Genomic DNA, 26636 nt, shown 5'->3' with positions numbered 1-26636 from the left:
TGGCATTTTTTGGTTCCAGCTCCTCTTCCCTGTGCACCTGGTGCTGTCAGATGTTTCCATGGGTCCATTTGTTGGCAAGTCTAGAACGGGGAGTGGAGGGGGAACAGTCTCACAATAAGGGTTCAAAGGCTGAAATGAAAATAAATGTCTTTACTCAAAGGGCTGTTAATATTTAGAATTGCTTATACCAAAGGATGGTTTGGGCTTGTATCCAGTGGAGTTCAGAAGAATGGACGGTGATCTTATTAAAACAGACAAAGGTCCTCGGTCGGCTTGACAAGGTGGATGCTTTCCCCCATGTGGGTGAGTCTAGAATTAGGGGGCACAGTTTAAAAATAAAATTTTCAGACTAAGATGAGGAGAATTTTTCTTCTCAGAGGCTCAGTAATCTTTGGAATTCTATTCCCCGGAAAGCAGTGGAGGCAAGTTCACTGGATAATTTTAGGGTCAAGTTAGATAGCTTCTTGACTGATAGCGGAGTCAAAGAGGATATAAGATCAGCCCTAAACTTATCAAATGGCAGAGTATGCCCAAGGGGGCCACTCTTGCTCCAAATTTGCACCTTCTTATGTTTGTATGGTTGTGGATATTGAGCTTATTTAAGGCTGAGACAGACAGAAATGTGGTATTTTGAAGAATCATGGGATATGGGGAGCAGACGGGAAGTGGAGTTGAGGCATTGGTCAGCCATGTTAATTTTGAATGGTGAAACAGGCTCGGGGGGGGGGGCTGAATGGTCCCTATGGAATGCTCCCATTATTTATGTTCTTACCTTGTAGTAATATTCTGCTTGTGAAACATCCCAGAGCGCTCTAGTCATTCACAAAACTGCTGATGCAGCAATCACTTCAGAAAGCAGTGACTGGAGAACAATGTACTAACTCCAGTAATAATCAGCTCAATGATTTTTTTGTACCCACTCAGCCTTTTCCTTTCATCTGTGAGGCAGTCACAGTCGAGAAATGAGAAGTAGCACTTTTTTCTTTTGCTTTGATCCGAACTGGCAAAGGATAATTAAAAAGCAGAAAGTGGGAATAGGACATCTGCAGCTTATGCACCACACTTCACTCAATGCCTTGTTTTGTTTTCAAACCATGTTTTTAAAAAGGAGTCAGAAGACAAACATGAAGCATACATTTAGCAAACTTATTGTGCTGATCTTGGCCTAATTAGCAATGGGGAGCTGTGATTATCACAAGGTCATTCAGAGATTACTGGTCGGTCAGAGGTGACACTGGTCACTGAGAGATCCCTCATGTCAAATTGACCAGTTAATCTGAATTGAAGGCTTGAATTTGGGAGCCATCCCAGTGATAAAAACCAGGGCCGGGATTCTCCAAAATCCCGGCCAAGTGTTGACGCCGGCCTAAACACCGGAGTGTTTCACGCCAACGTCAACGGGCCTCTTGGCCCAGCGATTCAGTGGGTCACAGGGGGCCAGCATGGAGCCGGAGTGCTGTGTGCTGCTCTGGCACCGATACCCGGCCCTGCACTGCCGGCACAGTTCCGCACATGTGTGTGGCAGCTGTTTCCGCGCTGGCGCATGCGCGTGGTGGCCATTTCCGCGCCGGCGCCACACAACATGGCGTAGAGACACAGTGGGCCCGCACAGAAGGAGGTAGGCCCCCTCCAGATCGCGCGTGCCCGCCGATCTGTAGCCCTCGATCGTGGGCCTGGACGTCATGCAGGCCCCCCCCAGAGTCTGATTCCCCCCGCCCCTCCACCAAGACGGCCACTGTGGCCGCGGGCCCAAGCTTCCGCCGGGTGGTACCAGGTTGGAACCATGCCGGCGGAACTCGACGGGAACTCGGCCGGTCGACCGCGGAGAATCGCCGGGACCCAACCGGCGTCGTGTTGACAACGCGCACGCGACTAGTGCCGATTCTCTGGTCGCCGGAGAATCGCATCCCGGCGCGAAGCGGCGTGGCGGGAATTTCCGGCATCACCGGTGTCATAATATACACCAGTATATCATGGTGCAGACACACACTGATGGACACACAGTGGGACCAATCAACACACAAAACACCGCAGCCAATCACCAGTGAGAGAACACGCACTATAAAGACAGGGGGCATCAGAGTTCCTGCTCATTCAAGTAGCAGCTAGCTAGGAACACAGAGCTCACAGCCTGCAACACAGACATTCACCATGTGCTGAGTGCATCGACTGGTTAGGACAAGGCAAAGGTCTTTAGTTAAAGCTAGTATCGTATTTACCCACAGTTCAAGTATGTTTAAATAGTTAACCTTTCAATAAAATAGTGTTGCACTACTTCAAGTGTTGGTGACCTGTATGTGATCCAGAACATCCAACACATCAACCCGCGATTCTCCGACCCGGCGAGGACTCGGAGAATTTTGAAATCTAAACTCCTGGATTTAAATTGCTTGTTGGTGCATTAACCACTTCCCCTCACGACTTCCGGTGGCGGCCATGGAGGGGTAGGTCACACATTTGATAGCTCCTGCCTGTAATCCCGCCCCTGAGGCTCGTTCTCCACCCTCGCGCCCAGCCTGATTTCGTCGCCGAGGCTTGGAGAATCCCGCCCAGGGTGTCAGACAAAGGGCTGGATTCTCCACGGCGGGAGGCTCCGTTTTCCCGGCAGCCCGGAGGTTTCCCGACGGCGTGGGACTGCCACACAATGGGAAACCCCTTTGACCAGCCGGCGCAACGGAGCATCCCACCAACGGGGTGAAACAGAAATGTGGCGGGGTGGAGAATTCAAGTCTTTGATGAAGAATGTGGGTGTGTTTTGGATCAGAAAAAATATAACATTAAACCCCGGTGGTCTCATAAACGAGTCACTGATTATATTCGTTCCCTTAAATAGCTACTGAAATATACCTTCAATTTTCCTACATTCTCTGACCCATTGGCTCTTTGTACAATTAAGTTAAAATCTTCTGTGCACCGCGATAACAGCAACAACACATAGTTATATATTGCCTTTAACGTATCACCCAAAGCACTTCACAGCAGCATGATGACAGTTTACCACATCAGGAAAATTGGGTCAGAAGACCAAAAGCTTACTCAAAGAGGTGGGTTTTAAGCAATGTTTGAAAGGAGGAAAGCGCGGTAGAAAGGCAGAGAGATGTCCTGAAGGTATTCCTGAGCTTTGAGTCTAGGCAACGGAAGATACAACCACCATTGTTGGAGCCATTAAAAATAGGAGTGCACAGGAGGCTGGAATTAGAGGATTGCAGGCATCTTGAGGGTTGTGGGTCTGGAAGAGATTCCAGAGATAGTTTGGGGATAGGCCTAAAAGGGATGAAAGTTTTAAAATCAATACATTTCTTAACCAGGAGCCAATGTAGGTCAGTGAGCACAGGGGTGATTTATGAAAGGGTGTTAGCGTGAGTTAGGGCACGGGCAGCAGCATTTTGGATGACCTCAATTTGAGACCAGCCAGGGGTGCATATAAGTAGCCCAATCTAGAGGTAACAAAGTCATGAATGAGGGTTGCAGGAGCAGATGAGCTGATTCAGGGACTAAGTCAGGCTCCTGCACAGTTTCCTCTTGTAACCTGCAAGGCCTCCTTCTGTTTCTCAGCGAAATGCTGCTCCTTAGCAACATTAATTTCCATATGTACCCTGACAACACCCAATACTTCTCTCAATTCCTCCACTGTTTCTAAACTGACAGACTGCTTGTCTGACACTCAGAAATTTCCTCCAATTAAATATTAGGAAGACCATTGTCTTTAGTCCTGTTGAAAACTCCACTCCAGAGCCACTGACCCTATCCCTCTCCCTGACAACAGCCTGCGGCTGAATCAGACTGCTTGCAAACTTGGTGTCACATCTGACACCAAAATTAATTCCAATCAGATATCCATGCCATCACTATTATATTCTTATTTCCACCTCTAAAACATCATCTATCTCTACCCCTATTTGAACCCTTCTGCAGCTGAAATCCTCATCCATGCTTTGTTACCTCCGGACTTTATTACTTTAATGGACTCCTGGCCAGTCTCCCACATTCCACCACCAATAAACTTGAGTTAATTCAAAACTCTACTGCCTGAATCCTAAATCACACTTAAGTCTTCACACATTACCACTGTGCTCACTGGTCTGCATTGGCTCCTGGTTAAGCAACATATCGATTTTAAAATGTTCAACCTTGCCTTCAAACTCTCCCATGTAGTCACCCCTCCTGATCTCTATAATTCCCACCAGTCCCAGAAACCTCCAAGATATCTGCACCCCTTTGATCCTGATCGACTGAGCATCCTTGATTTTAATCACTTTACCAATGCTAACCATGCCTTCAGCTGCCTGGGCCCTAAGCTCTGGAATTCCCTCACAAAGACTGTCCATCTTTCACCTTACTTTCCTCGTTTAAGATGCTCCTTAAAACCCCTCTTTGACCAAGCTTTTGGTTATTTGCTCTCACATCTCCCAATGTGGCTAGGTGTCATATTTTGTTTTATAATGCCCCTGTAAAACGCCTTGAGATGTTTTATTTTGATAAAGATGTTGAATAAATATACACCATTGTTGGATTCAGAGTGCTGTGTGTGTCATTGTGTTTGGCATTTTTTGGTTCCAGCTCCTCTTCCCTGTGCACCTGGTGCTGTCAGATGTTTCCATGGGTCCATTTGTTGGCAAGTCTAGAACGGGGAGTGGAGGGGGAACAGTCTCACAATAAGGGTTCAAAGGCTGAAATGAAAATAAATGTCTTTACTCAAAGGGCTGTTAATATTTAGAATTGCTTATACCAAAGGATGGTTTGGGCTTGTATCCAGTGGAGTTCAGAAGAATGGACGGTGATCTTATTAAAACAGACAAAGGTCCTCGGTCGGCTTGACAAGGTGGATGCTTTCCCCCATGTGGGTGAGTCTAGAATTAGGGGGCACAGTTTAAAAATAAAATTTTCAGACTAAGATGAGGAGAATTTTTCTTCTCAGAGGCTCAGTAATCTTTGGAATTCTATTCCCCGGAAAGCAGTGGAGGCAAGTTCACTGGATAATTTTAGGGTCAAGTTAGATAGCTTCTTGACTGATAGCGGAGTCAAAGAGGATATAAGATCAGCCCTAAACTTATCAAATGGCAGAGTATGCCCAAGGGGGCCACTCTTGCTCCAAATTTGCACCTTCTTATGTTTGTATGGTTGTGGATATTGAGCTTATTTAAGGCTGAGACAGACAGAAATGTGGTATTTTGAAGAATCATGGGATATGGGGAGCAGACGGGAAGTGGAGTTGAGGCATTGGTCAGCCATGTTAATTTTGAATGGTGAAACAGGCTCGGGGGGGGGGGCGGCTGAATGGTCCCTATGGAATGCTCCCATTATTTATGTTCTTACCTTGTAGTAATATTCTGCTTGTGAAACATCCCAGAGCGCTCTAGTCATTCACAAACTGCTGATGCAGCAATCACTTCAGAAAGCAGTGACTGGAGAACAATGTACTAACTCCAGTAATAATCAGCTCAATGATTTTTTTGTACCCACTCAGCCTTTTCCTTTCATCTGTGAGGCAGTCACAGTCGAGAAATGAGAAGTAGCACTTTTTTCTTTTGCTTTGATCCGAACTGGCAAAGGATAATTAAAAAGCAGAAAGTGGGAATAGGACATCTGCAGCTTATGCACCACACTTCACTCAATGCCTTGTTTTGTTTTCAAACCATGTTTTTAAAAAGGAGTCAGAAGACAAACATGAAGCATACATTTAGCAAACTTATTGTGCTGATCTTGGCCTAATTAGCAATGGGGAGCTGTGATTATCACAAGGTCATTCAGAGATTACTGGTCGGTCAGAGGTGACACTGGTCACTGAGAGATCCCTCATGTCAAATTGACCAGTTAATCTGAATTGAAGGCTTGAATTTGGGAGCCATCCCAGTGATAAAAACCAGGGCCGGGATTCTCCAAAATCCCGGCCAAGTGTTGACGCCGGCCTAAACACCGGAGTGTTTCACGCCAACGTCAACGGGCCTCTTGGCCCAGCGATTCAGTGGGTCACAGGGGGCCAGCATGGAGCCGGAGTGCTGTGTGCTGCTCTGGCACCGATACCCGGCCCTGCACTGCCGGCACAGTTCCGCACATGTGTGTGGCAGCTGTTTCTGCGCTGGCGCATGCGCGTGGTGGCCATTTCCACGCCGGCGCCACACAACATGGCGTAGAGACACAGTGGGCCCGCACAGAAGGAGGTAGGCCCCCTCCAGATCGCGCGTGCCCGCCGATCTGTAGCCCTCGATCGTGGGCCTGGACGTCATGCAGGCCCCCCCCAGAGTCTGATTCCCCCCGCCCCTCCACCAAGACGGCCACTGTGGCCGCGGGCCCAAGCTTCCGCCGGGTGGTACCAGGTTGGAACCATGCCGGCGGAACTCGACGGGAACTCGGCCGGTCGACCGCGGAGAATCGCCGGGACCCAACCGGCGCCGTGTTGACAACGCGCACGCGACTAGTGCCGATTCTCCGGTCGCCGGAGAATCGCATCCCGGCGCGAAGCGGCGTGGCGGGAATTTCCGGCATCACCGGTGTCATAATATACACCAGTATATCATGGTGCAGACACACACTGATGGACACACAGTGGGACCAATCAACACACAAAACACCGCAGCCAATCACCAGTGAGAGAACACGCACTATAAAGACAGGGGGCATCAGAGTTCCTGCTCATTCAAGTAGCAGCTAGCTAGGAACACAGAGCTCACAGCCTGCAACACAGACATTCACCATGTGCTGAGTGCATCAACTGGTTAGGACAAGGCAAAGGTCTTTAGTTAAAGCTAGTATCGTATTTACCCACAGTTCAAGTATGTTTAAATAGTTAACCTTTCAATAAAATAGTGTTGCACTACTTCAAGTGTTGGTGACCTGTATGTGATCCAGAACATCCAACACATCAACCCGCGATTCTCCGACCCGGCGAGGACTCGGAGAATTTTGAAATCTAAACTCCTGGATTTAAATTGCTTGTTGGTGCATTAACCACTTCCCCTCACGACTTCCGGTGGCGGCCATGGAGGGGTAGGTCACACATTTGATAGCTCCTGCCTGTAACGGACGTATGGACCTTTCCCCGTTTTTTCCCCGGATTTTATGGGATAAAGCAGTGAAGAGTGAGACAGTCAGGAGAAATCCCCCTCCGGTGTATGGAGAATCGGACCAGAAGTGGCCTGTGAGACGACAAAGTCCTAAAGGGAGACGCAAGCAGAGCTGGTAACACGGGACAGCATGGCGGAGGGCAAGGGCCGCGGGGAGACGGCACAGTGGTCGACAGAGCAGCTGGTGAAGTTTTTCGAGGATTGCTTCGCCAAGATGAAGAAGGACACGCTGGACCCGATTAAGGCTTCGATTGATCACGTGGTTCAGAATCAGGAAACCCACGGGAGAGCGATGCAGGAGGTGGAACAAAGGTTGTCCGAGCACGAGGAGCATATAACTGTGCTGGAAAGCAAGGTGGGGATGATGAATGACCGCCAGAAAAGAATGCAGGAGAAGCTGGAGGACCTGGAGAATAGGTCCAGGAGGCAGAATCTCAGAATTGTTGGCCTCCCTGAAGGCAGTGAGGGATCGGATGCGAGGGCCTCTGTGACGGACATGTTGGAGAAGTTGATAGGGACTGGGGCATTCCCTCAGCCCCTGGAATTGGACAGAGCGCACAGAGCCCTCATGAGGAAGCCAGAGCGAACGAGCCACCGAGGGCCATGGTGGTACGTTTTCACCGTTTTATGGACATGGAACACGTTTTGCGGTGGGCCAAGAAAGAACGGGGCAGCAAGTGGGAGAACTGTGAGTTGCGCATCTATCAGGACCTGGGAGCGGATTTGGCCAAGAGGCGAGCTGTGTTCAATTGGGCAAAAACGACCCTCTTTAAGAAGGGGGTGAAGTTCGGGATGCTGTACCCAGCCCGTCTGTGGGTCAAACGGGGCAGCACGGTAGCATTGTGGATAGCACAATTGCTTCACAGCTCCAGGGTCCCAGGTTCGATTCCGGCTTGGATCACTGTCTGTGCGGAGTCTGCACATCCTCCCCGTGTGTGCGTGGGTTTCCTCCGGGTGCTCCGGTTTCCTCCCACAGTCCAAAGATGTGCAGGTTAGGTGGATTGGCCATGCTAAATTGCCCTTAGTGTCCAAAATTGCCCATAGTGTTGGGTGGGATTGCTGGGTTATAGGGATAGGGTGGAGGTGTGGACCTTAGGTGGGTTGCTCTTTCCAAGAGCCGGTGCAGGCTCGATGGGCCGAATGGCCTTCTTCTGCACTGTAAATTCTATGAAACAAACATGAGGAATGGGACTTCTACTTTGAAACGCCAGACAAAATATGGACCTTTATTAAAGAAAGGAAGTTGGAGGCGAATTAAAAGACACTTAAGACTTGGAGAAGTACTGTGGCAGCAATTTGTGGTGCTGGATTGTAAAAATTTAAGTAGCTCTATGTGAAATAATGGGCTGTGTGAATGGTTAAAGGTTAATCTGTCTTGTAGGGACCTTGTTAGAGGGGAGGAATTTAGGGGCTTTGAATTTAGTTCTGCTTTTTGGGTGACTATTTTTCTAAAGTGATTGTTTCTTCACTGTTTTTTTTCTCTTGTTTGTTTACTGGGGAATGTGATGCTTTTAAAATGTTTATTCATGTGCGGGGGAGAGAGGAGAGAACAATAGGGAGACAAACTGCTTGGTGCCAGGGGCGGGAGCTATCGAGTCAGCATGGGTCAGCTGACTTCTGGACGCATAGTGGGGGTGGACAGGTGTTAAGCTGGAGCTTGACTTGGGGATTGGGTTTTTAGTGTTGTTGCTGGAGGGGGGGGGGGGGGGAGCTGCTTTGTCGACAGGGGAGGAGCTGTTACTAGGGGACAAATGGGAGGTCGGGAACGGCGACAGCCCAAGTGGGGACTCGAAGCGGAGGGCGCGAGCTCGAGGCTGGCCTAAAAAGGGTGATGGCTAGTCAGCAGGGGGGAAGTTGGAAGCCCCCTCCCGTCCAGGCTGATCACATAGATCGTGAGAGGACTGAATGGGCCTGTCAAGAGGGCTCGCGTGTTCACGCATTTGAGGGAACTGAAGGCGGACATGGCAATGCTACAAGAGACACACCTAAAGGTTACAGACCAGACAAGATTGAGGAAGGGGTGGGTTAGCCAAGTGTTCCACTCAGGACTGGCCTCAAAGACCAGGGGGGTAGCGATCTTGATCAGCAAACGAGTGGCATTCGAGGCAGGGAGAATCATGTCAAACAAGGGGGATAGGTACATAATGGTGAGTGGGAAGCTGGACGGGGTGCGAGGGGTACTTGGGAACATATATGCTCCGAATTGGGACAATGTGGAATTTATGAGGTGGGTTTTAGGTAAGATCCCAGATTTAGAGTCACATAACCTGATCACGGGAGGGGACTTCAATACAGTCATTGATCCGGAATTGGACCGGTCAAAATCCAGGACAGGAAGGAGGCCGGCTGCGGCAAAGGAATTGAAGGGGTTTATGGAACAGATGGGGGGGGGAGTAGACCCATGGTGGTTTGCACGGCCACGGACGAAGGAGTTTTCCTTTTTTTCACATGTCCACAAGGTATACTCTTGCATCGACTTTTTTGTTCTGAGCAGGGCGCTAATACTGGAGGTGATGGATGCTGAGTACTCGGCAATCGCAGTGTCGGATCATGCCCCGCATTGGGTGGATCTACGGGTTAGTGTGGAGAGAGGGCAACGCCCGCTGTGGAGACTGGGGGCACGATTCTCCGAAATGGAGACTAAGTGTTCGGGCTGTCATGAACGCCATCGCGTTTCACGACGGCGGAAACAGGCGCGGGGACTACCGATTCTGGCCCCCCACAGGGGGCCAGCACGGTGCTGGAGCGGTTCACGCCGCTCCAGCCTCCCATCCCGGCGCCAAATGGGCGCCGCGCCAACCCGCGCATGCACGGGGGACTTCTTGAGGGGCTGGCCGCACAACAAAGTAGGCCCGGGGGGAGGGGGGGGGGAGAAGAGGCCGGCCCGCCAATCGGTGGGCCCCGATCGCGGGCCAGACCCCATCTGAAGCCCCCCCGGTGAAGGAGGGCTTTTCTCCGCCCCACAGGCCGCCCCCCCCCCCCCCGTCCCTACGCGCAGAGTTCTCGCTGGCTGCGAGCAGGGGTGAACGGCGCCGGCAGGGCTCTGCCGTATCCGCCCGCCAGCTCAGCCCGGAGAATCGGCGGCCCGGCCGCGGACGGCGGCCCGCTGAACGCGGGGTGTTGGGGCGGCATGGCGCAGTTGGGGCGGCATGGCGCAGTTGGGGCGGCATGGCGCAGTTGGGGCGGCATGGCGCAGTTGGGGCGGCATGGCGCAGTTGGGGCGGCATGGCGCAGTTGGGGCGGCATGGCGCAGTTGCGCCGATTTTCCGGCCCAGTGCACGGCTGGGAGAATCGCGCCTGGATGTGGGGTTGCTAGCGGACGAGGCGGTCTGTGGGCGGGTTAACCAGTCCATCCAGAACGACCTGGAAACAAACAATACGGGGGTGGTCTCCGCAGCGACGGTTTGGGAAGCTCTGGAGACAGTGGTCAGAGGGGAATTAATCTCGATACGGGCCCACAGAGAAAAGGTGGAACGGGCTGAGAGGGATAGATTAGTGGAGGAGATACTCCAGGTGGACAGGAGATACTCGGAGGCCCCGGACGCGGGGCTACTGAGGGAGTGGCGGAGGTTACAGGCGGAGTTTGGGCTGTTGACCACAGGGAAAGCAGTGGAACAGTTGAGGAAGGCAAGGGGGGCGATTTATGAGTACGGGGAAAAAGGCAAGCAGAATGTTGGCGCACCAGCTCCAGAAAAGGGAGGTGGCCAGGGAGCTAGGTAAAGTAAAGAGTAGAGACGGTAATGCTTGGGGGATTCTCCAACCCCCCGCTGGGTTGGGGAATCGCCGGGGGGTGGCGTGGAACCCGTCTCCGCCGGCCGCCGAATTCTCCGCCACTGGAGATTCGGCGGGGGCGGGAATCGCACTGCGCCGGTCGGCGGGCCCCCCCCCCCCGGGTGATTCTCCAGCCCGTGATGGCTCCACTGCTGTAATGCCGGTCCCACCGGCGTGAATTAAACCACCTCCCTTACCGGCGGGACCAGGCGGCACGAGCGGGCTCCTGGGGAGGGCGCGGGGCAATCTGGCCCCGGGGGGTGCCCCCATGGTGGCCTGGCCCGCGATCGGGGCCCACCGAACCTCGGACGAGCCTGTGCCTTGGGGACACTCTTTCCACTCCGCGTCGGCCATAGCCACCGCCATGGCCAACGTGGAGGTGACCCCCCTGCGCATGCGCGGGGATGACGGCAGCAACCGCTGACGCCCCCGCGCATGCGCGGACCTCCGCCGGCTGGCGGAGTCCCTTCGGCCCCGGCTGGCGTGCACCAAAGGCCTTCCACGCCAGCCGACGGGACGGCAACCACTCTGTCGCGGGCCTAGCCCCTAAAGGTGAGGGCTTGGCCCCTAAAGGTCCGGAGAAATCCGAACCTTTGGGGCGGCCTGACGCCTGAGTGGTTCACGCCACTCCATCCCACCGGGACCCCCCCCGCCCCGATGGGTAGGGGAAAATCCTGCCCACTGTCCTGGACCCAAGGGGGTGAACAAGGTATTTAAGGACTTTTATAGTAAATTATATGAGTCGGAACCCCCGGCTGGGGTGTATTGGATGAGGCAATTTCTGGATCATTTGAGGTTCCCGAGGGTGGAGGAGGACCTGGTGGAGGGGCTGGGAGTCCCAATTGAGATTGAGGAAATAATCAAGGGGCTGGAGGGCATGCAGTTGGGCAAGGCCCCGGGGCCTGACGGCTACCTGGTGGAATTCTATAAGAAGTTTTCAGTGATATTGAGCCCACTGCTGGTGAGGACATTTAACGAAGCAAGAGAGAAGGTAGTCCTCCCCCCAACAATGTCGCAGGCCTCGATTTCATTGATCTTGAAACGGGAGAAGGATCCGGGGCAATGCAGGTCATAAGGCCGATTTCTTGACTGAATGTGGATGCCAAACTGCTGGCTAAGATACTGGCAACAAGGATAGAGGACTGTGTCCCGGGGGTGTTGGGAGAAGACCAGACGGGATTTGTTAAGGGCAGGTAACTCGAGGCCAATGTTCGAAGGCTTCTAAATGTTATTATGATGCGCTCAGAAGGAGAGGAGGCGGAGGTGGTGGTAGAGATGGTTGTGGAGAAGGATCTGTTTAGAGATAGGAGCTTTCCCAGCTTGAAAGCTTTGGAGGATAAATTTAAATTGCCAGCATGGAATGGTTTTAGGTATTTGCAGGTTCGCAACATCCTGAGAATACAGATGCCGGCCTTTCCGCTGCTGCCGCCACGGGGGATACAGGATAGAGTAGTCTCCAGTACCTGGGTGGGAGAGGGGAAGGTATCGGATATTTACCAGGAGCTTTCGGAGGCGGAGGAGCTTAAGGGCTAATGGAACGACGAGCTCGGAGGAGAGATAGAGGCGGTCTATGGGCGGATGCCTTAAGCAGGGTTAATACCTCCTCATCATGTGCCAGGCTTAGCCTGATACAATTTAAGGTAGTCCACCGGGTACACATGACAGTGGCTAGGATGAGCAAGTTTTTCGGGGTAGAGGATAGGTGTGCGAGGTGCGCGGGAAGCCCAGCAAATCATGTCCACATGTTTTGGGCATGCCCGAAGCTTAGAGGGTTTTGGCAGGATTTTGCTGAGGCAATGTCCACGGTGCTAAAAACACGGGTGGTGCCGAGTCCGGAGGAGGCGATCTTTGGAGTGTCGGAAGATCTGGGATTTCAGGGAGCGAAAGAGGCCGACGTCTTGGCCTTTGCCTCCCTGGTAGCCCGGAGTCGGATCTTGTTAATGTGGAGGGACTCGAAGCCCCCGAGTGTAGAGACCTGGGTTAGTGACATGGCTGGGTTTCTCAGTTTCGAGAAAATAAAGTTTGCCTTAAGAGGGTCAATGTTCGGGTTCACCCGGAGGTGGCAGCCGCTCGTCGACTTTCTCGGGGAAAATTAAAATGTCAGCAGATGCAGTATTCCAGCGGGAGGGGGGGATTGTTGGTGTATGGTTGAGGTGTGTGAAGATTGGGATGGGGGGGAAATGTTTATTTTACCATGTTGATGTCAATGTTTTTGTTACTGCTATAAAAAATTTCAAATACCTTAATAAAATATATATTTTTTAAAAACCTTCCCCTCACAGCGCCAGGGACCCGGGTTCAATTCCAGCCTCGGGTGATTGTCTACATTCTCCCCGTGTCTGCGTGTGTTTCCTCCGGATGCTACGGTTTCCTCCCACAGTCCAAAGATGTGAAGGTTAGGTGGACTGGCCATGATAAATTGCCCTTAATGTCCCCTAGGTGGGGTTTTGGGGTCGCTGGGATAGGATGCGGAAGTGGGCCTTGATTGGGTGCTTGTTCAGAAGGTCGGTGTGGACCCGATGGGCCGAATGGCCTCTTTCTACACTGTAGGACTTCTATGATTCCCTGGGAAAGGCAGAATGAATGGAGTGAACTAGATATTTAACGCTGCAGTATTTGCAGCTTGATTTAGTTAAAGCTTCCCCATCCATTTAATTAATTAATTAATTCTACAATTTCTTTAACAGTAACACCATGCACCTAAATTGTGATTCCCCTCTGTTTTCAAAGTGCCAATAACAAGGCTCTAATAATCCAGCTCACAAGACGATCTCGATTTTCTAGAGGAACAATTCAAATTGCATTCAAACAAGAGAACTTAATCACCCAGAACCTCAAAAGTACAGGCATGTCCCCAGCAAGTACTCTTCTGGAGAGGGGATTAGTGGGTCCTGGATGGTACTTACCTGCCTGCAGCTAACAAAGGAAATAGGGGACAAGCATATTGCCCCCGAGAGTAGCACCTCACCTAGTGCGACAAGCTGGCTGGCTGGCTCCTGGCTGGGCTACTAGGTACCTGAAATGAAATGAAAATCGCTTATTGTCACAAGTACTTCAAATGAAGTTACTGTGAAAAGCCCCGAGTCGCCACATTCCGGCGCCTGTTCGGGGAGGCTGGTACAGGAATTGAACCGTGCTGCTGGCCTGCCTTGGTCTGCTTTCAAAGCCAACGATTTAGCCCTGTGCTAAACCAGCCTTTGAGATGCTCAGCAACACCAACAGTTGGCACAAGACTCTACTGAGGTGGGCAAAACAGCCCGTTAGTTCAATACAGTCTCTGGAATGGATGGTTATTGACCATGCGTGTGTCTCCCACACAGTCCATCATCATCATAGAAATGGGTGTTGGCCTTTAAGAAAGCTTCTTCCACTGGGGAGTAACAACTCCTCCCAGAACCCAACCCATGGGCCACACAACCAAGCCGACAACCATAGAGGTGGCAATCACTGTCTTCAAAGTGATTATTTAATAAAATGCAGACTCCACCCAGGGGTGTTTAGTCGACGCTACAAACACAATTCGAATTGGAACAGTACTGCCAAAGATTTTGCAGTGAAATTCTGGCCTTGTTTGAATTGTTTGGTACCACTGCAAGCTGCAATTTTGTGCGCCAAGATGAATCCGTTCAGACACAAGCTGTTGAAGAGTTGGACTGGAGACATCTGTAGATGCTCATTAGTAACATTACGCAAACACTAACCCTCGTGGTACTGGTTTTATTAGACCAGAATGCATCGCAATTCAGCAGTGCTCACATAAAAAAGTGTTTCATAACTCTTACTCTGTTTGAAAATGAGAAGGAACAATAGTCAGAGGGAAAACATGTCCAACACACTCCACCAAACAACATCTCCGAAGCCCATAAAGTTAACCTCCACCCCATACTCATTATTCATATCCACAAGTGCCAGGCAATGGCCTTCTCCAACAAGAGAGAATACAACCATCTCCCCATGACATTCAATGGTATTACCACCGTTACATCCCCCACCATCAACATCCTGAAGGTTTCCATTGACCATAAACTCCACCAGCGATGCATAGTGTGTACAATCTACAAGATGCACTGCATCAACTCACCAAGACTCCTTTGACAGGAGCGGCACAGTGGTGCAGTGGTTAGCACTGCACCCTCATGGCACCGAGGACCCAGGTTCGATCCTGGCCCCGGGTCCGTGTGGAGTTTGCACATTCTCCCCGTATTTGCATGGGTCTCACCCCCACAACCCAAAAGATGTGCAGGGTAGGTGGATTGGTCACACTTAATTGGAATGGGACCATTTCTAAATTTATTAATTAAAAAAGGCTCGACAGCATCTTCCAAACCCATGACCTCTACCACCTAGAAGGGCAGGAACAGCAGATGGGTGGGATCACCATCACCTGAAAATTTACCGCCCACCCACCCATCACCCTGACTTGTAACTAAACTATATTGCCGTTCCTTCACTGTCACTGGGTCAAAATCCTGGAGCTCCCTCCCTAACAGCACTGTGGGTCGACCTACACCATATTGACTGCAATGTTTCAAGAAGGCAGCTCACCATCAACTTTTCAAGGGCAATTAGGGATGGGCAATCAATGCCAGCCAGCGACGCTCACTTCCTGTGACAGAATTTTTGCAAATGGTTACAGCTGTTCCTTAAAAAAGCACTGATGATGGCTGAACTGAGAGGTTATACCTGTCAGTAAAGATCTATAAAGTTGAGGCTCTTTAAATTGGTTGAGGAATGCCCTCAATTATTTTAAGATTACGTTGGAGTATCTGCAGAGACTTTGTTAGCACTTGAGAGAGACCAAATACAGGGGCCATAAATATAAATAATGGAATTCAAGAGAAACACCTTTAGCTTGAGAGTGGTGGGAATGTAAAACCACATAGAGTGGTTAAGAATAGCATAGATGCATTTAAAGGACATTGAGAGAAGCATATGAGGGAAAAATAATACCTGGATATTCTGAAAGGGTGAGGGCTTGAGATCAGTTGCAGCAGGGCAGACCTGGTTTGAATTTGGGAGCTAAGCATGGTTTCACCATTACAGGAGATCATTTTAGCTTCTACGTTACTTAGAAACTGACATTTCCATTCATAAAATGTGAAAGCTGTGAGGAAAAAGGGATTGGCCTGGCAGATTCAGCAGAATGGTACTGGGACTTAAACTATGAGGAGAGGTGGCATAGACGGGACTTGCTTTCCCTTGTGTATTGCGGGTTGAGGAGTAATCTAATTAAATGTGTTTAAATTGATAAAAGCATTCAGTTTGGTGGAGATGGGAAAATTATTTCCTCAAGAAAAATACGCCACAATCTTAAAATCAGGGCCAGGCCATTTAAGAATGAAATTAGGAAGCACCTTTTCACAGTTGTAAACTGAAACTCGCACCTCGCCAAAATGCTGACATTGCTGGGGGTCCATTGGAACGTTCGGGAGTAAAACTGGGTAAGAATATAAGAAAGAAAGGCTTACATTTATATAATACCTTTCAGAACCACTGGATATCCCAAAGCACTTTACAGCCAATGAAATATCTTTGAAGGGATGTTACTGTTGCAATGTTAGGAAAGGCAGCATCCAATTTGTGCACATCAAACTCTCACAAAAACGCAACGTGAAAGTCGTCAGATAATCTGTTTTTTGCGATGCTGGTTGAGGGATGAATATTGACCAGAGCACTAGGCATACATAAATCCCCTGCCTTTCTTCAAAATTGTGTAATGCAATCTTTTACATCTACCTGAGAGAGGGGACAGGGCTTCAATTTAATGTGTCCTCAGAGAGATGAAATCGCCTCTTCAGGACCTACGGAGAGTGACCGTAGAATTTTGGTGATCAAGTCAAGTAGAGCAACTTGAAGGCCCAACCGTCTTAACATTGATGAAAGAGTGCTACTAACTGAACCACAAATGGCATAACAAGGTTTATGGAACAAATGTAGGTAAATAAAGTTGATGTGTTCATCACCCATGATCTAACTGAATGGTGGAGCATTTCCTTTGACAGTACCTCCCAAACCCAAGACCATCCAGAAGGACAAGGGCAGCAAATGCAGGAGAACACCGCCTCCTGCATTTCTTCTCCGAGCCACACACCATCCTGACTTGGAACTATATCGTTGTTCCTTCGCTGTCTCTGGATCAAAATTCTGGAACTCCCTCTCTTTGGCGCATCCGCGATGCTGAGGAGGTCGTGGATAGCACGTTTAGCGAATTGATCACACCGCAGATTAGGATTGCTGAGGGAGAAAGGGAATGGGTGACCAAAAGGCAGAGAAAGAGCAGGAAGGCAGTGCAGGTGTCCCCTGCGGTCATCTCCCTCCAAAACAGGTATACCGTTTTGGATACTGTTGGTGGAGATGACTCACCAGGGGAAGGCAGCAGTAGCCAGGTTCATGGCACCGCGGCTGGCTCTGCTGTACAGAAGGGCGGGAAAGAGAGTAAGGGCTATAGTCATAGGGGATTCAATTGTAAGGGGAGTAGATAGGCAGTTCTGTGGTCGAAAACGAGACTCCCGAACGGTATATTGCCTCCCAGGTGCACGGATCAGGAATGTCTCAGATCGGCTGCAGAGCATTCTGAAGGGGAGGGTGAACAGCCAGTTGTCGTGGTGCATATAGGCGCCAATGATCTAGGTAAAAAATGGGATGAGGTCCTACAAGCAGAATTTAGGGAGTTAGGAGCCAAGTTAAAAAGTCAGACCTCAGAAGTAGTAATCTCAGGATTGCTACCAGTGCCACGTGGTAGTCAGAGTAGAAATGAAAGAATAGGCAGGGTGAATGTGTGGCATGAGAGATGGTGCAGGAGGGAGGGGTTCAGATTTTTGGAACATTGGGACCAGTTCTGGGGGAGGTGGGACTACTACAAATTGGACGGTCTACACCTGGGCCGGACTGGAACCAATGTCCTTGAGGGTGCTTTTGCTAACGCTTTTGGGGAGGGTTTAAACTAATGTGGCAGGGGGATGGGAACCAAATGAGGCGGTTAGTGGACAGTAAGGAGGTAGTAACTAAAGCCTGTAAGGAACTAGATCATGAAGTCAGCATGACTAAGGGGAAGAGTAGGCGGGGAGCAGATGATGAATGCAAAGGGACTGGTGGTCTGAGGTGCATTTGTTTTAATGCAGGAAGTGTAGTAGGTAAGGTAGATGAACTTAGGGTTTGGATTAGTACCTGGGATGGTATTGCTATTACTGAGACTTGGTTGAGGGAAGGGCATGATTGGCAACTAAATATCCCAGGATATCAATGCTTCAGGCGGGATAGAGAGGGAGGTAAAAGGGGTGGAGGAGTTGCATTACTGGTCAGAGAGGATATCATAGCTGTGCTGAAGGAGGGCACTCTGTAGGACTTGAGCTGTGAGGCGATATGGGCAGAGCTCAGAAATAGGAAGGGTGCGGTAACAATGTTTGGGCTGTACTACAGACCTCCCAACAGCGAGCGTGAGATAGAGGTACAAATATGTAAACAGATTATTGGAAGATGTAGGAGCAACAGGGTGGTGGTGATAGGAGATTTTAATTTTCTCAACATTGACTGGGATACACTTAGTGTTAGAGATCTAGATGGAGCAGAATTTGTAAGGAGCATCCAGGAGGGTTTTCTAGACCAGAATGTAAATAGTCCAACTCGGGAAGGGGCCATACTGGACCTGGTGTTGGGGAATGAGCCCGGCCAGGTGGTTGAAGTTTCAGTAGGGGATTACTGTGGGAATAGTGATCACAATTCCGTAAGTTTTAGAATACTCATGCACAAAGACTAGAGTGGTCCTAAAGGAAGAGTGCTAAATTGGGAAGGCCAACTATACCAAAATTCGGCAGGAGCTGGGGAATGTGGATTGGGAGCAGCTGTTTGCAGGTAAATCCACATTTGATATGTGGGAGGCTTTTAAAGAGAGGTTGATTAGAGTGCAGGACAGACATGTCCCTGTGAAAATTAGGGATAGAAATGACAAGATTATGGAACATGGATGACAGGTGAAATTGTGAGACTAGCTAAGAGGAAAAAGGAAGCAACATAAGGTCTAGGCGACTGAAGACAGACGAAACTTTGGAAGAATATCGGGAATGTAGGACCAATCTGAAATGAGGAATCAAGAGGGCTAAAAGGGGTCATGAAATATCTTCAGCAAACAGGGTTAAGGAAAATCCCAAAGCCTTTTATTCATATATAAGGAGCACGAGGGTAACTGGAGAAAGGGTTGGCTCACTCAAGGACAAAGGAGAAAAGTTATGCGTGGAGTCAGAGAAAATGGGTGTGATTCTTAACGAGTACTTTGCATCGGTATTCACCGAGGAGAGGGACATGACGGATGTGTGGTAAAGCAAAAAGTGCAGAGGATACCGGAAGTCAGCAGAAGGATTTGGATAGGTTAGGTGAATGGACTAGGGTCTGGCAGATGGCATTCAATGTTGCCAAGTGTGAGGCTATCCATTTTGGGAGGAATAACAGCAGAATGGATTATTATTTAAACGGTAAGATGTTAAAACATGCTGCTGTGCAGAGGGACCTGGGTGTGCTGGTGCACGAGTCGCAAAAAGTTGGTGTGCAGGTGCAACAGGTGATTAAGAAGGCTAATCGAGTTTTGTCTTTCATTGCTAGAGGGATGGAGTTCAAGACTAGGGAGGTTATGCTGCAATTGTATAAGGTGTTGGTGAGGCCACATCTGGAGTATTGTGTTCAGTTTTGGTCTCCTTACCTGAGAAAGGACAAATGGCACTGGAGGGAGTGCAGAGGAGATTCACTAGGTTGATCCCAGAGTTGAGGGGATTAGATTATGACGAGAGGTTGAGTAGACTGGGGCTGTACTCATTGGAGTTTAGAAGGATGCGGGGGGATCTTATTGAAACATATAAAATTATGAAGGGAATAGATAGGATAGATGCGGGCAGGTTGTTTCCATTGGTCGGGGAAAGCAGAACTAGGGGCATAGCCTTAAAATAAGGGGAAGTAGATTTAGGACCGAGTTTAGGAGGAACTTCTTCACCCAAAGGGTTGTGAATCTCTGGAATTCCTTGCCCAGTGAAGCAGTTGAGGCTCCTTCTTTAAACGTTTTTAAGAAAAAGATAGATACCTTTCTAAAGAATAAAGGGATTCAGGAATGTGGTGTACGAGCCGGAGAGTGGAGCTGAGTCCACAAAGATCAGCCGTGATCTCACTGAATGGCAGAGCAGGCTCGAGGGGCCAGATGGCCTACTCGTGTTCCTAGTTCTTATGTTCTTATGTTGAGGTTAGATTATCATAGAATTATCATAGAATTTACAGTGCAGAAGGAGACCATTCGGCCCATCGAGTCTGCACCGGCTCTTGGAAAGAGCACCCTACCCAAGGTCAACACCTCCACCCTATCTCCATAACCCAGTAACCCCACCCAACACTAAGGGCAATTTTGGACACTAAGGGCAATTTATCATGGCCAATCCACCTAACCTGCACATCTTTGGACTGTGGGAGGAAACCGGAGTACCTGGAGGATAGATGTTAGGGATAGATGTTTGATTACTCTAGGTCAAGTCGGCATAAGGAGGGAGGATGTGTTGGGTATTCTAAAAGGCATGAAGGTGGACAAGTCCCCAGGTCCGGGTGGGATCTAACCTAGGTTACTGAGGGAAGTGAGAGAGAAAATAGCTGGGGCCTTAACAGATATCTTTGCAGCATCCTTGAACACGGGTGAGGTACCGGAGGACTGGAGAATTGTTAATGTTGTCCCCTTGTTTAAGAAGGGTAGCAGGGATAATCCAGGTAATTATAGACCGGTGAGCCTGACGTCAGTGGTAGGGAAGCTGCTGGAGAAGATACTGAGGGATAGGATCTATTCCCATTTGGAAGAAAATGGGCTTATCAGTGATAGGCAACATGGTTTTGTGCAGGAAGGTCATGTCTTACCAACTTAATAGAATTCTTTGAGGAAGTGACAAAGTTGATTGATGAGGGAATGGCTGTAGATGTCATATACATGGACTTTAGTAAGGCGTTTGAAAAGGTTCCCCATGGTAGGCTGATGGAGAAAGTGAAGTCTCATGGGGTCCAGGGTGTACTAGCTAGATGGATAACGAACTGGCTGGGCAACAGGAGACAGAGAGTAATAGTGGAAGGGAGTTTCTCAAAATGGAGAACTGTGACCAGTGGTGTTCCACAGGGATCCCTGCTGGGACCTCTGTTGTTTTTGAAATACATAAATGATCTGGAGGAAGGTATAGGTGGTCTGATTAGCAAGTTTGCAGGTGACACTAAGATTGGTGGAGTAGCAGATAGTGAAAGGGACTATCAGAGAATACAGCAGAATATAGATAGATTGGAGAGTTCGGCGGAGAAATGGCAGATGGAGTTCAATCCAGGCAAATGCGAGGTGATGCATTTTGGAAGATCCAATTCAAGAGCGAACTATATGGTAAATGAAAAAGCCCTGGGGAAAATTGATATACAGAGAGATCTGGGAGTTCAGATCCATTGTACCCTGAAGGTGGCTGCGCTGGTCGATAGAGTGGTCAAGAAGGCATACAGCATGCTTTCCTTCATCGGAAGGGCTATTGAGTACAAGAGTTGGCAGGTCATGTTACAGTTGTATAAGACTTTGGTTAGGCCACATATGGAATACTGCGTGCAGTTCTGGTCGCCACATTACCAAAAGGGTGTGGATGCTTTGGAGAAGGTGCAGAGGAGGTTCACCAGGATGTTGCCTGGTATGGAGGGTGCTAGCTATGAAGAGAGGTTGAGTAGATTAGGATTATTTTCATTAGAAAAACGGAGGTTGAGGGGGGACCTCATTGAGGTCTACAAAATCATGAGAGGTATAGACAGGGTGGATAGCAAGAAGCTTTTTCCCCAGAGTGGGGGACTCAATTATTGGGGTCACGAGTTCAAGGTGAGAGGGGAAGTGTTTCAGGGAGATATACGTGGAAAGTTCTTTACACAGAGGGTGGTGGGTGCCTGGAACGCATTGCCGGCGAAGGTGGTAGAGGCGGGCACGATAGCACCATTTAAGATGTATCTCGACAGATACATGAATGGGCAGGGAGCAGAGGGATACAGATCCTTAGAAAATAGGCAACAGTTTTAGATAGAGGATCTGGATTAGAGCAGGCTTGGAGGGTCGAAGGGCCTGTTCCTGTGCTGTAATTTTTCGTTGTTCTTTGTTCTAACAGCACGGTGGGTGTATCTACACCATAGAATCATAGAATTTACAGTGCAGAAGTAGACCATTCGGCCCATCGAGTCTGCACCGACCCTTGGAAAGAGTGCCCTACTTAAGCCCACACCTCCACCCTATCCCCGTAACCCAGTAACCCCGCCTAACCTTTTTTGGACACGAAGGGCAATTTATCATGGCCAATCCACCTAACCTGCACATCTTTGGACTGTGGGAGGAAACCGGAGCACCCGGAGGAAACCCACGCAGACACGGGGAGAACGTGCAGACTCCATACAGACAGTGACCCAAGCCGGGAATCGAACCTGGGCCCCTGGAGCTGTGAAGCAACTGTGATAACCACTGTGCTACCGTGCTGCCCACCGTGCTACTGTACTGCTCTCTCTCTCTCTTTCTGTCTGTCTATCTATCTCTCTCTCTCTCTCTCTGTCTCACTCTCTGCTCTCTCTCTGTCTCTCTCTCTGTCTCTCTCGCTCGGTCTCTCTCTCTCAGTCTCTCTCTCTCTCAGTCTCTCTCTCTCTCAGTCTCTCTCTCTCTCAGTCTCTCTCTCTCTCAGTCTCTCTCTCTCTCAGTCTCTCTCCCTCTCTCAGTCTCTCCCTCTCTCAGTCTCTCCCTCTCTCAGTCTCTCTCTCTCATGGAGCACAGTGGCTGAAGGGCAATTAGGGATGGGCCACAAATGCTTGTCCAGCCAGTGGAACACACATCCTGTAAAATAATTTTAAAAACAGGCTTGAGGGGCTGAATTGCCTACTCCTGTTCCTAAGGTCCTATGTGAGGTAATTTACAGGTTTTCTAAACACTCTCTAATGTCTAATTGTAAATAAGCAGAGTGGGTATCTATTCCATGGTTCCTGAACTCACTGCATCCTCTGAGTAAGCTGCAAATTGTCTTAAATCTTCTGTTCCCCCCAAGGGTTACTGAGGTGCCCAGTATGAATTCAATGAGAACAATGGTTGAAGTTTGATTACTAAGTCCTGACGGCGGCAATATTTTACTTGAACATCTGAACAGTGAAAATCATGATTGCACTGTGCTGGCATTATCTATCATTAATCGGCAGTCAATAATAAACATTGCATTTTATCAATTGAACTACACGTATGCACAGGTTGCCATGACAACCAGCGCTGAATTCTCAGAAAGGTGCATCTGCTTCAGTCTGACATTCAAGCCTAATAACTTGTTTCTTAGCTACAGGGACACACCTTGCACAGAATTGTACGTTACTGTGTTGCTAGAAAGGAAAGAATTGCAGCATTTAATTTGTTCCTTTCGTGTTGTGCCAGTGAGATAGGCACCACTCGCCCTTCACCTCTGGTTGCGATTCACATCCAGTGCAAACTGGTCTTGATCTGCGAGGTGTAAAAGGTCCTTCGTGACATGAACTTAAGATAGTCTGGGTTTTGTGAGAGTGCACAAAACCATCCTTAATTCAACACAATTTAAAGAGCCTCAATCTGATAGATCTTTATTGAGAATCTCTCAGGGAGGCCCCGGAATAACGTGTAGATACTGGAAAATATTAGGAGGTGTTGTTTGGGGGCAGGGGTAAATTGTAAAGGGATCTTTGCTCTGCATCTAGGTACAGTCACCATACTCCCAGATAACCGCAGGCTGCTTTCGCCTTTGAGGGGGAGCTGACTGGTGGTGATTTAACCTGAGGATCACCACACGTAAGGAGAGGGGCAAAGTTGAGAAGGCGGGACCTTCATGAATAACCTCCGCAGGTACGGGAATTGAACCCGCGCTGCATCACAAACCAGCTGTCTAGCCAACTGAGCTAAACCAACTCTGCACTAAATGTGCTGCACCTGGCTCAGAAATAATAATGTTACATGCCAATCACGGGAAATGATGCCTTTGATGAGAATCCTTCAAAAATGATCTTTGTTTAGTATTTAGGTGTTCCATTTTCCACAAAATATCTGCATCGGGCAAGTATCTGCAGTGTGTGTGTGCCATTTGTGCTTCTGCATGTATTCCTGAACATTTTGCCTGTCTGCAACATTGGCAAGACTGGATGGATGAGTATATGAGTGCAATGGACTACTCCATCGAGGCTGCACACAACATGGCTCCTTAATCCTTTTTTTTGCGAATGATGGAATTTCTAAGTTCCAAAGTTAAAAAATCTAAAGCTGATGCATGCCAAACCAAATATCACTGTCAGTGAAACAGATCTACTGTGATTTATTGAGTGAATCCGTATAATCCAGTGAATGGCAGGAAGCTAAAACTTAAACAAACATTTAACCCATCTGCTCAACAGTGACCTTCAGAGTTCAAAACTCTGAAGTGTTCCATTCTTCCCGAATAGATCCAGTCCTCCGCGCAGATTGCACTCTACACATAATGCACTAAGTACATCAATCGGAAAGCTCTGGGTCGAACACGCAACACTCCAGAACAAAAAGGCTGTTTTATGCAAAATCTAATTGTAGGCACACTGGAACAATGAGCTACCGATTAACCTGCTGTTGAAGCTCTGGCGCCCTCGCTCAATGCTACTCAATACTAAACGCAGGAACAGATAAATGTACACTTACTTTGTGTGTTCCTAGCTGCCTGCAGTAAAGGGCTTCGCTGTGACTGAGCTGGCTGACTGTCTTGCTGAAAGCTACTTGATTTCATACAGCAGAGAGTCTGTGATGCCCCGTCCTCACTGCCTCTCTCTGCCTGAGTCAGAGTTCCTCTCCCTCTGTGATTGGGGGGAGGGGGTTTGGAATCTTGCAGATAACCAGCCCTTCGGAGCTCAGCTAACCAGGGAAAGAGAACTGCTTCCTTAACCATCACTAAATTTATTGGTGGGAATATTTTAAAGTCAAATTCAAGGAGGTTGAAATTTCATTTAAAGGGGCGTGCCACCATATTTTTTGCTGTACCTTAAAATCAAAATGGAATTGTGCAAGGATATCTGAGTGCTTACTTCATTAGGTGAGATGTACCCGAGCGTTGACCCTGATGGGCGAGAGATGACTGAGCGTTAACCCTGCTGGGTAAGATGTGCCTGAATATTAACCCTGCCAGGTGAGAAGTGCCTGAGCATTAACCCTGCTGGGTGAGCAATGCCGGAGCATTAACCCTGCTGGGTGAGAGGTGTCTTGAGCATTAACCCTGCTGGGTGAGAGGTGCCTGAGCATTAACCTTGCTGGGTGAGAGGTGCTTGAGCATTAACCCTGCTGGGTGAGAGGTGCCTGAGCATGAACCCTGCTGGGTGAGAGGTGCCTGAGCATTAACCCTGCTGGGAGAGAGGTGCTTGAGCATTAACCCTGCTGGGTGAGAGGTGCCTGAGCATTAACCCTGCTGGGTGAGAGGTGCCTGAGCATTAACCCTGCTGGGTGAGAGGTGCCGGAGCATTAATCCTGCTGGGTGAGAGGTGCCTGAGCATTAACCTTGCTGTGTGAAAGGCACCTGAGCATTAACTCTGCTGGGTGAGAGGAGCCTGAGCATTAACCCTGCTGGATGAGAGGTACCTGAGCATAAACCTTGCTGGGCGAAATGCACCTGAGCATTAACCCTGCTGGGTGAGAGGTACCTGAGCATAAACCTTGCTGGGCGAAATGCACCTGAGCATTAACCCTGCTGGGTGAGAGGTGCCTGAGCATTAACCCTGCTGGGTGAGAGGTGCCTGAGCATTAACCCTGCTGGGTAGGAGGTGCCTGAGCATTAACTTTGCTGGGCGAAATGCACCTGAGCATTAACCCTGCTGGGTGAGAAGTGCCTGAGCATTAACCTTGCTGTGTGAAAGGCACCTGAGCATTAACCCTGCTGTGTGAAAGGCACCTGAGCATTAACCATACTAGTGATAGGAGGTCTCAGGTGATTGTTTGAAAGCAATTATTTTTGAAAACTGAAATAATTCATTAGCCCACTTCTCAACAGTGCTGATGCTCACTCCTTGGTGTCCATGTCTTAAAATCTTCTACACTCTTTGTCAGGTTGCAAGGGCCACTAATTTGACACTGTCAGCAAATTTTGATATAATTCGCCTCGCATTTACGCAATACCATTTATATAAATGGAAATGCAGATTTCCCAATTTAGGGAACAATGGTAGTCACATCCTGTCAACCTGAAAGAGTTTACCACATCCTACTCTCCACTTTCATTTAGCTACCTCTTCCAAGTGGTTACCTTTCCTTTAGTACCATAGTAACACTCAAATTGTCACCCAGTAATTTGTCTCTCAACTGAAACCATTTGATTTAATGACCCCTTCAGTCCTGTAATTCGTGGGATCCAGTTTACAACACCACCTTAATGATGAGAAGGTAGAAATCTGCACCAGATGAAAAAATAGAGCTCTGGGGCGTCATTCTCCGACCCCCCGCCGGGTCGGAGAATGGCCGTTGGCCGCCGTGAATCCCGCCCCCGCCCACGCCGAAGTCTCCGGTACCGGAGATTGGGCGGGGGCGGGAATCGGGCCGCGCCGGTTGGCGGGACCCCCCGCTGGATTCTCCGGCCCGGATGGGCCGAAGTCCCGCCCAGAAATTGCCTGTCCCGCCGGCGTAAATCAAACCTGGCATTTACCGGCGGGACCAGGCGGCGTTGGCGGGCTCCGGGGTCCTGGGGGGGGGCGCGGGGCGATCTGACCCCGGGGGGTGCCCCCACGGTGGCCTGGCCCGCGATCGCGGCCCACCGATCCGCGGGCGGGCCT

The 26636-nt window shown here is 49.4% G+C and overlaps 1 protein-coding gene across 1 annotated transcript in view; it reads right to left on the bottom strand.

Annotated features, from left to right (window-relative positions):
- Positions 1–24709, bottom strand: part of cldn23l (claudin 23-like) — a 37047-nt gene extending 12338 nt beyond the window's left edge. Inside the window, exon 1 of the mRNA XM_072517180.1 lies at positions 24526–24709. Within this exon, the coding sequence (XP_072373281.1) occupies positions 24526–24610 (85 nt within the window). The 5' untranslated portion in view covers positions 24611–24709. The remainder of the gene's footprint in view (positions 1–24525) is intronic.
- Positions 24710–26636: the final 1927 nt, after the last annotated feature.

Source organism: Scyliorhinus torazame, chromosome 1, assembly GCF_047496885.1.
Source record: "Scyliorhinus torazame isolate Kashiwa2021f chromosome 1, sScyTor2.1, whole genome shotgun sequence".
Taxonomy (NCBI): Eukaryota; Metazoa; Chordata; class Chondrichthyes; order Carcharhiniformes; family Scyliorhinidae; genus Scyliorhinus; species Scyliorhinus torazame.
This window is presented reverse-complemented; position numbering and strand designations above follow the sequence as displayed.